At 51.1% G+C, this 10,435-nt stretch overlaps 1 protein-coding gene across 4 annotated transcripts in view; it reads left to right on the top strand.

Moving 5' to 3' along the window:
• The first annotated feature begins 4,335 nt into the window (after positions 1-4,335).
• Positions 4,336-10,435, top strand: part of LOC119450658 (uncharacterized) — a 67,395-nt gene continuing 61,295 nt past the window's right edge. For all 4 annotated transcript variants that reach the window (XR_007466502.1, XM_049666117.1, XM_049666120.1 and 1 more), the window contains exons 1-2: positions 4,336-4,557; positions 8,052-8,264. Coding sequence is in view for 3 of the 4 variants with exons in the window: in XM_049666117.1 (XP_049522074.1) it covers positions 4,474-4,557; positions 8,052-8,264 (297 nt within the window). In the remaining variant the exon portion in view is untranslated. The remainder of the gene's footprint in view (positions 4,558-8,051; positions 8,265-10,435) is intronic.

The raw sequence follows: 10,435 nt of genomic DNA, 5'->3' as shown, positions 1-10,435 counted from the left end.
CTGTTATAGAGTTGCAATAGAAAACGTGCAAACATCATTAGATAGTACTGAAAGACCCACTGGCAGCTTTTAATTTAGCTTCAGAGTAAGTAGTACTATGAAACAGTCGTTAATGTTTTCAACATAATACCACTAGAGAAAAATCTCGTAATGTCCAAAAGCTCATTTTACGTGAAACATGTTGTGATGCAGAATTAGCTTCGTGAATTAACTGCCAATACACTGTAAACACACCTGCAGTTTAGTGGACGCCAAACCCGCTTCCGTTTGTCCCAGCGCGTGGAAAAAGTTGACTCGTCGCTAAAGATGACATCGCCCCATTTCTCTGTTGTCCAATCTTTCATTGCTGTAGCGAACATGAGTCGTTCTTGTAGCTGGCTGTCTGAGAGGCAGAGCTTCTGTGCTGCTACGAAAGACTGCAGGCCAAGCTCACTCAGCCTTCTTCTTACAGTCTCAGACGATACCGTGAGCGAGAGCGCTTCTCGGATATCCTCTGCACTTTGAAAAGGATCAGCCACGATGGCGGCCGTAATCAGGCGGTCCTCTTCCTCAGTCGTGGCCCTTGGACGCCCACTGTGCTCCATATCTGTGAATCTGTCATCGTCGCGGAAAGCTTGAATAATCCTATTCACGGCAGTCCGGCTCCTGTTGGTTCGGCGGCAGATTTCGCGCTGAGGTATTCCCTCTATAAATAAACGCACAATGTGCCTTCTTTCGTCAAGTGGAACACGCAGCGGCATCTTTCCAAATAGGCAATCACCACGTGGCCTGAAGCAAGTCTACTACGTTTTCAGCGACTAATGCGAAGATGCGCCTATGTGTGAAAGAAAATTTTCTATGCATCCGCTTTTTCTTTATTTTTGATGACAGTGAAACACCTCCCTACCCTTTCTCTCAAGACGCAGAAGCAGCAACACTCATTGGACCAAGATGCTGCCAACCAAAGTGCGCCAGTAAACGTCGCGTAAAAAATCGTCGCAGCGCTTCGTGAAACTTATCTACCCACTGGCACACCAGTCGACAAAGGTTGCAGTGATTGCTCCGATACTGCTATCAAGCCAGATATGTGGCGGTCTTATCGCAGACAGCGCTCTGCGTCAACACAACGAACTAACAATGTCATGCACGGGAATAAAAAATTAACAGGCAGGCGAGTACCAAGAGGGCTCATATCCGGGAGAGCGCCCCTGTCGCCGCTAGGTGGCGTACCGCTAGGTGGCGCGGATAGGCAGTCTGGCACGCGCTCGCGTGGTCCGCAAACTTTTGTGGTTGACTGTACATCACTTGCTCTGGCCGTCTGGTCGGACCCACGTAAACAAGAATCAAGACTCCGCCAGGCTACAAGAAGCACTACGCAGCACGGACCTGGCGGAACAGCTCTGGGCCGTCCAGCGAGCCCACGATGCAGCCGGGAGCTAAAACTCCCGGTCCCAACGTGAGAGTAGCCCGCTCTATGGGGCCTTGCGCCCCGTAGCCCGCAGGACCTTACAATAAAGTTATTCCACCACCACCACCACCTGAAAGGCGAAGCATCAATTGCGATAGCAAATTTGTAGAGAGCTATACGGAGTAATGATAGTAGCTTTATCAGCTGTATAAACTTGGACATGCAGCAGCACCGGCAACACACAGAACTGTTGTCGACGCCGTCATAGGTGCGGCGTTGGTGACTGTTGCCGGAGCCTCTGATATAAACAGGCACTTGGCGCCACAGCTAAACGTCGCCTCCCTTCCCTCCCCCCCCCCACCCCACGGCCTTTCGCGCGTCGGAAAAAGGCGCGTTTGCTCTACATATATGGTGATTGTAAAGGAGGAAAGAGACGCATACTTCAGCGCAGAACGCGCGTTTGTTCTCCGCCGTGGGTTCACTCCCCGTGAAAGCGCGCGTCCCTCGCGCCCTTTCACTCGCACATACAGCGTTCGGCGGTTATTCCCTCAAGGGCTGCAGAAGATAGCGCCAACCTTTCCCTTTCCCTCAAGAACCACTTACCACCACGCGGCGACGATTTCATCTCAATTGACGTCATACGCAACCTCACTGCGACGGCGACGGTGACGACGACGGCGACGCCGACGGCAGAAATCTGCTTTGGAGTGTCCATATAATTGATATCGCAATAAAACATTGCGAGAACTGCAGTGGTCATCGGAAAGATTCATGCGCTAAGCTACGACCCGAATTCTGAAGAGTTGTTCAGCTTGTTCGCTGTCCAAGACGCCGGATGTGTACAGCACCAACCGTTTCGAAGCACGATATCCAAGGATGCACCGGTTAGCGAGTCCTCGAACAGCGACCTACCTCTAATGAGCCCATGTTACCTCTGTCGCTTTTTTTTTCATAGTTTTTTTTCTTTTGGTACAGCGAAGCTGTTAGCCTTTAGTTGGTCGGAGATTTTTTCCGGTGCGTCCTCATTTAAAAAAAATACAGTCAGCGATAGAAAAAAGCAGTTCATAAATTTTTCGGTATCACGCATGCAACATATAGCATAGCATTCGTTTCAATAAAGAGCAACCACAAAACAAGCATCACGTCATTGATGATAAGACGCTGCTGATAACAATGCGAAGCACGTATAGCCCTCCCCGCATACCTTGCCCGGTAACGATTACTATTGCGCAAACTGCCGCGGTGACGGCAGCTTGCGACGTGGGCAGTGACGTCACTAGCCTTTCATATATAAAAGAACCAGCCTAGCAACTGATTTCATTGTTGTTGCAGCACCGATATGCGTAGGCAACGCATTGTTAGGACTCTTAAGGAGTAGCGTGAATACGAAGAGCGGCAAAGGGAAAAGAAACCGCAATACGACCAGCAGTGGCGTGCTGCCAAAATTACCATTGCTCCTCTATACTACAATCGCTCTAAGTTACCATTACTGCCATTGCTGTGAAGCAAAATATTCACCAGCCCTTCCCCTACCGAGAAAATGGGTATAAGCGAAGCTTGTCGAGTGTGTACCTGACCTACTACTTTCCTTTCCTTTCTATAACTTTTCCTTCCTTCCCTTTCCTCCTACTTTTCCTTCCCTTTCGTGCAACTTTTCCTTTCATTAGGTTTGTACGACTCCCTGCTCGTCGCTGTTGTCGCTTGCGTTCGATAGCTCGAGTTTGCTCGGCAGCGTGGTTAGCAGCATTCGCCCGCCATTGCCGCTTGCGATTCTTCAAAATTAAATTGCTTCAAAATTAAATCTGTCCATCACGTAAGACAATGAATCGCTCATACCCCTGTAAACACGGCCTCCCCATTACGACAAAAGAAGAGAAGTGAACGACGATGACGACGACGAACGTCGTCGTCATCGTCGAACGAAATATTTGCTTGTGGGTCTTCGAGCCCTGGATCTTTCACAAGACGGTCCTGAGAGCTCGTTTGTTGAAAATAAATTTCATAGATCAAATATTCCCGACAAAAAATTGTAGCACTTCCCCTGTCGAAGAAATGGGCGTAAGCGAAGCTTGTCGTGTGTTTCTTTGGTTTTCCTCCGAACGAATTGTACTGACGAGTACCACGTTGTGCTAGAACTACAACCGATCCCACGCACTGCTACTGGCTCCGAAGTTCCGGTTGAGAAACTCGCGTGGCAACTTGGCCGTCGCACCGTGGAAGTTGGCGCTAGCGTTGCCGAGGCGTGCACCACCGTTGTCGGGTTCCTGGAGGGCAAGACGACGGTGACGTTTGGCCTCAACATCACGCTCCCTCAACTCGGGGCCCGCGGCTATTCGCTGACGTTTCGCCTGGGCTTCGGAAGCGCTCACGCTAGAATTAACACGTAGATAACGAGCCCTTTCCAGAGCGCGTTCGTGGCACCCTTGCTCAAACGCAGCCTGCTCCTCAGCTTAATTTGGTCACCTGGGCAAGGACGTATCCAGCGTAACGGAAAGGGGGGGGGGGGGGGGGGCGACCGGGCACGTTATTTTTGCTGGTGTATTGTTATGCTGCATACCTTCGCTGCACATTTATGAATGCCTTAGATGACATTGTTAAACCAAGGATGCACGAACAGGCTTCGCGTAAGGCACAAACTAATGTTGAACAGAAGCAAGGTAAAAGAAAGGTACGCTGCTCCAACCGATACGTTGTACTCGTCGTCTGTAAACTGCGAACTTCCAGGTAAGAATACATTCCAACTGCGCTTTTATTCCTGAAGCACACCATGACTACGCTTACTGCGGCAGAATAAAAAGTATTGCAGCGTCATGCGTGTTCGCCCCATTTGGTTCATTCTTTCTCGCCTTTTGCGCGCTTCGATAACATCGAATAGCGAAATCGATATAGCTCAATTCGCAGTCGCCAGCTTATCTACGTGGCCGCTGGGACGAAGAGAGATTAAAACGAAGCTAGCTTGATAGGAAAGACGGCCGTAGAGCAGCAACCTATCATAGCAAATAAGTCCCAGTGAGCCTTGGTATACGAGAGGCGGCGGTCCTTCTTTGCGCGGTCCCGAAGTAGGTCCGATTTTCTCGCCAAGAGTCATGACGTCCCTCAAAAAAACGTTCCACCAATATCTAAAGAAGAGGGGACGTTGTCTCAAGCTGTCCGCGTACACCGCGTCCCTGGTAAGTGTGCTTCAAGCTGTTTCCGTGCGCGCAATCTGTCGCGAAATTGCGCAGGCGATCGATTTCGTTGCCGGGAAGTGCCAGCTCCTAAACGTTGATGCTACGACCACCGGTCTTCGCCAACAGCAGCATCGACGCCCTGTGCCGTCGCAGGCGATGGCCGGAATATAGATGGCTCGCACTGACGTCATTGTAGCCGCCATGTTGATGCACCGACACGATGATAAGCTGGGTCCGTAACGTCACGTGAAAACTTTCAATAAGATGGATTGGACTGAAGTGCTCGCAGTCGCCATGTTGGTGCCCCGACACGGTGATAAGGTGGGTGCGTGACGTCACGTGAAAGCTATCAATACAAAGTCAAGGCCTATAACAATTCGGCCCACTCCGGTCCACGACATCGCTGGCCTTCAGACATTTACAACGTACTGAACTGCCTTTTCTTTGCGATGCTGAGCAGGCTTTACCAGAAGCTGTACTGGTCGCCTACAACTTTGCAGTTTAAGCAACGATTGCGTCGAAATGCGTGCCCAGGGAACTTGCTTAACCACACGTAAACGCAATGCGCGATACACACGCGCTTACAGAACGCGCAGACTTGGTATTTATGAGACGCTACGTGGCTCGATAGCGAGTACGCTCTTAGCCGCCTATAGCAGAAGCATAGTGAGTGCCCATACGCAGTGTGGCTGTTCTAAATGTGATGGTAGCCCCTGCACACGTATCGTCTGCAGAGATTGACGCTGGGAACACGCTAGAGCCTGACGCGACAAGAGGCCCACGCATGTAAGGATTGCTAAAATAGCATTGCTGCGAAGATCGCACCACTGGAATCGTGTAGCTTCGAAGAAATAAAGGAAAGTAAAAAGGAGGGGGTTTTTTTTAGCAATTACATGTCATATAAAAATGACATCTTCAGATATTTACTCTTTCTAGATCTTCAAAACTGCTCCAAACCTTTTCCCGTTAAAGTTAGCTGATCCTCTCTGCCACCATGATAAAGATCGGTCGATTCGGGCTTTTGAAGCTGCACAGCAACTGCACAGCAACACAGAACTAAAGTTTTTGATAAAGACGATGGTTTGCAACCAGCGGCGTGCTCAAGACATTACGCCACCGCACTACTCCGCTTTTTAATTTCAAGTACCTCCGGACTCCATTCGGCTGACGCCGATCGTTGTGAAGGTCGTCTTTTCACGCTACATCAAAATACAAGGTTCCCAATATCAAGTGAAACGAGACGAAGTCTGAAGCGTCACTACACCGAATGTGCCATTCAGTGTAAAGCACGTGCCATTGTAGTGGCGTTTCCTCGCCGTGAGCTTCATACTATAAGGTATAGATAGTTTTCATGTGACGTCACGGAGGCAGCGCTAACCTTAACATGGCGGCTACGATGACGTCAGTGCATCGTATTATCACGCGCACACTGTTTTGATTTTTGACGGCGGCTGTTTTTCACCGGTTTACCACTGTTATCGCTTTAACGTTCGACGCAAGACACGCCTTTCGGGCTGTCATGCTGTTACGTTTCTTGCCACCTGCTAGTACCCAACGATGGCGCCAGCGATGACGTATCTGCGAGACCAACAGGCAGAGGCACATGATTACAGAAACAATATCGCAAATTTTCTGCGGCTGATCTGGATTATAGAGCTTGAAACTAAACACCAATCGTACTTCGCTTTCTTATCTCTCTTTCAGTGCAGGAGATCATAGGGGGTTATAGCGGCGTTGCGAATACTAGCACGCAACAAGGGTGCTACTGACATTTCTAAGCGGGACATTGACAAGCACTTCTCCGTGTCCGTCCTATCGTTCTGCTTTTGTATCCTTCGCAATTCAAGTCTACTAGGGACATAACACAACAGTTGCTTTCCTAAGTGCTGTTTGCCATTGATAGACGGCATTCGCTGGCAATACGTTCAACTTCACGATTGACTGTCATCTGCTCCTACAAATAGTTCTACAGTAAGAACATTTTCAAGCGAAGCTTGTATTTGCTCACAAGTTACAGTGGCGTTGTAGTCACGCAAAAACTCACGTGTGGCGCATACCCGTCTTCCATATGCGTGTATGAGCCAGGGATAATAAAGAAAGAGCAGGTGCGGGGAAACCTGCGCTGGGCGCCGGATCACGTGACGCGCGACCAGTCAGGGTCGTTTGGTGTTTTGCAGGGAGTGGAAGGGAATGAATGGGGGTTGGCGCGCGCTCCGCCAGGCTTCCCTCGCCTCAGATCAGTTTCGGCGTCCTGATGGGAAGGCCACGTGTCGTGCGTTCCGCCGAGGAGCAGGCTGCGTTTGAGCAACGGCGCCGCGAACGCGCTCTGGAAAGGGCTCGTTATCTACGGGTTAATTCTAGCGTGAGCGCTTCCGAAGCCAAGGCGAAACGTCAGCGAAGAGCCGCGGACCCGGAGTAGCGGGAGCGCGACGTTGAGGCCAAACGTCAGCGTCGTCTTGCCCTCCAGGAACCCGACAATGGTGGTGCACGCCTCGGCAACGCTAGCGCCAACTTCCCCGGTGCGACGGCGACGTTCCAACGCGAGTTTCTCAACCGGAACTTCGGATCCAGCTCCAGTGCGTGTGACCGGTTGTGGTTCGAGCACAACGTGGTACTCTTCAGTGCAATTTGTTCCGGAGGAATACCAAAGAAACACAAGACAAGCAAGCTTCGCTCACCCCCATTTCCTCGACAGTAAAGGGGTTACTGATTTTTGTGAATACGAGCCCAGGTTCTCTACTTTTAGCCCCGTGGTGTACTTCCTTGCATACCGATAGCAAAGACCGTTTACCGTTACGCGCAGATGTAGTGCTTTCTCCTCGGGTACCTCCGCAGATATTTTTTTTTCCTTTTGCTTATCTGATAACCAGTGGCGCGTCACGTTGTGTATGACACTCCGAAACTTAGAGAGCATGACTGATACAGGCATGTCACCATCGCCTACGTGGGCACTTCCAGCTGCGGCATGTCACGGCGATGATACGCGGCGTAGCTACCGTCGGTTTTGATACAGCTTTTTTTTAAGCTTGCCTAGCTCATTGAATGCTACACTGGCACGGTTCTGTATGAACACAATTATGAGAAATTGAATTGACGTGCCCTATGTTCGAAGAAAGGGCCTGTCATTTGTGGCATGCTTTTGAAAGTTTCCTCCTGCATATTTTTCAACGCGGTGCATCTTGAATGGGAGAATTAATCCATATGTTTGTCGGCCATTACTGTTTGCTTGCGCGCTCACAAATTTTGTACACTGCTTTTCTACATTATGAGCCACAACGCCCTCTTTGTCTACAAGCGCTACATCAAAACACAAGGTTCCGCGCCCAACTTTGATGCATGGCAGGCTAGTAGAGCATTTACATGGAGTCATTAAATTAGGCGGACTCGAGGCAGCAGAGGGTGGTGATCTCTTGTAGAGACTTGATGTCATGTGGCAGACCTGGGCTAATAATGATGATATTTTTCAAAGCGTGTGTTCTTGATTGCGAACGCAGGGAAGCGGTTTGTTGGTAGCCGTGCTTGGGTACTGCCTTCGAGAACGACTCGAGGTGCTCGGCATCGTGGAGAGGCAGGACTGGGAACTGGAAGGGCGCCGTCAATACCTCGTGGGACTGGCAGCCACAACCGTGGTGCTGGGTTTCATTTGCACCTTGGCCGCCGTTCTTGGTATCGGAAATTTGCTGCTGGATTTGAGTGCCCACATAACGGTGAGTGTTTCCCACAAAGGCCCTCCGTAGTTTCGTTTAGTCAACATTGCGCCGCAGTTTTGTTCTAGCTCTGTTTGGCCGGCATGCTAACATTTTTACGTTTAGATATGTTGCCTACTAGAACAACAACGTTCCTTACAGCAAATGAGCCGTCAGGATTAGATCCTAGATAGCACTTTTGAAAGTCATACGTATATCAGTTACTTTAGCACTCAAAGTGTTTGTGTATATGTGAATATTTCTCGGCGTAACTTGGCAATAATGCGCACCTAAACAGTATGGAGTCTATACACATTCAGAAGGTTCAAAAGCAGTCTACTGTTCAGGCTGTATAGCAGGATGAAGTGTTGCCACAGAAATTTTCCATCATCATCTAGCCTTTATGATAACACAACAGCTTTACTACTGGCTGAGAACACTCACAATCCTGTTGTGAAAAGTATGGCCATATGGGCTGTTGTCTTGTCGCGATAAAGCCAGGTTTACTATTCCTAATTTTTGTGCATACATTTTCTTCAATGCGGTCTCTCTCTCTCTCGTTGAAAACTGTGCTGTGATTTGAAAACTTTTTTGCAGCAGAAATTTTATACCGTTAACAATGTTTTCCGCGACCAGAATTTCCATTTCACACATGCTTTTCTACGACGTCACGTACTGCTGTCGCCTAATAACTAGTCCGCCATAACGACATTAAGATATGCTTTCCCTCTATTTCACTCGCGGACCTAGCCACGAAGAAACTAGCTCTGCCGTGACACATGGCTCAAATCACCACGTACGAGAGGCCGCTGCAGAGAGTATAAACCAATTATTGTTGTCATTTTCTACTGAGTGTCACGCTTTTCCTTTATTATCATGTAGCGCCCGCCGACGCAACAACGCGGGGCGCTTTGGTCGGCACTCTCAGCCGGCGCCTTGGTGCCGGCTGTAATGAAAGAGAAAAATAAAGAAACGCAGCGCGGCGCTAGGGGCGCAAGCTCGGCACGTGCAGTGTCGTTCTAGAAGCCAGCCGCGCTGGTCGTCACAGCCGCCGCTCGGCTCGTCGCCTTCGCCTTCTGAGCAGGGACAACGGCACGGCGCGTCAGCCGCCGTCTTCCTACAGTGGCGACCCGGGATAACGCGTATTCCACCGAGCGACACGCTGTCATGGCCACCTGGTCGGAGCCACAGTTTGACCCGTCACTGCCACCGTTCTCGTCCCGCTGCGTTGGTGTCTGGTTCGCCCAATTCGAGGCTGCTCCGGTGCTTAATATCATCCGGCTCCAGGAGTTGAAGTACGAGGTGCTATTTCACGTCATGCCACTTAATCTCCAGCTCCACCTTGGCGTTCCATCGCCTGGCCCGCGCCCCTATGACGAGCTGCGGCAGTCCGTTCTGAACTATTACGGCACTGCCTACCACCCTCTTCCAGAGATAGACCGCGCGGTGCGCGTGTCATCTCTGCCAGTGCCCTCACCGCCAGCACCAGACGCGTCTGCTCCTGCGCCCGCATGCCATCGTCCTCAGGCCACCTCATCGCCTTTATCGCCACCGACGGTGACACGTGGCAGTGGAGACATGTCCGACCCAACGCCGGCTCCTGTGCCACACGCCATCGGGTCTGGCGACAACGCCGTCGCTCCTGCCATTCGGCCTCCTACCAATCCTTCACCGGATTTGTCCACGCTGCCGGCTGAGCGAGCCTCCGAGTCAGCGCACGAGCCTTGCCCCGTGCCGACTCCGCTGCCTCCGACCGTGTCAGCTGTCACTACACCGCGGCACCTACCAGCCAGCGAGAGCGACGCAGCAGCAGCAGCGACCTTCCCTGCCCTGCGCTCCCCGTCCTCTCATTCGGCCAACTTGCCGTTGGGCCCTTCTAGCGACTACTCTGACAAGTCGGACGTTGGAGACTGGGAACAATGGTCGCGTGACGCTGATAGGGCAGATATACTGACACCACCATCCCGCGACGCAAGCCGTGATGCTGTCTCGCACCCGCCACCTGATCATGTCCTTCGCGTCGTGCCCGCATTAGAGCTCGCCAAGCACCATGACTCGGCAGCTGCTGCTCCAGCTGTCCCACATTTTCCACAACCCGCACCGGTGCCATCATCGAACGTCGTCCGACGATGCCTTCCTGGCCGTCTCGAGCACCACTCCCGTTCCAGGCCGTTGACCGTGGTAAGACCGAG

The sequence above is a fragment of the Dermacentor silvarum genome, chromosome 4 (genome assembly GCF_013339745.2).
Source record: "Dermacentor silvarum isolate Dsil-2018 chromosome 4, BIME_Dsil_1.4, whole genome shotgun sequence".
In the NCBI taxonomy this organism is placed as follows: Eukaryota; Metazoa; Arthropoda; class Arachnida; order Ixodida; family Ixodidae; genus Dermacentor; species Dermacentor silvarum.
This window is presented reverse-complemented; position numbering and strand designations above follow the sequence as displayed.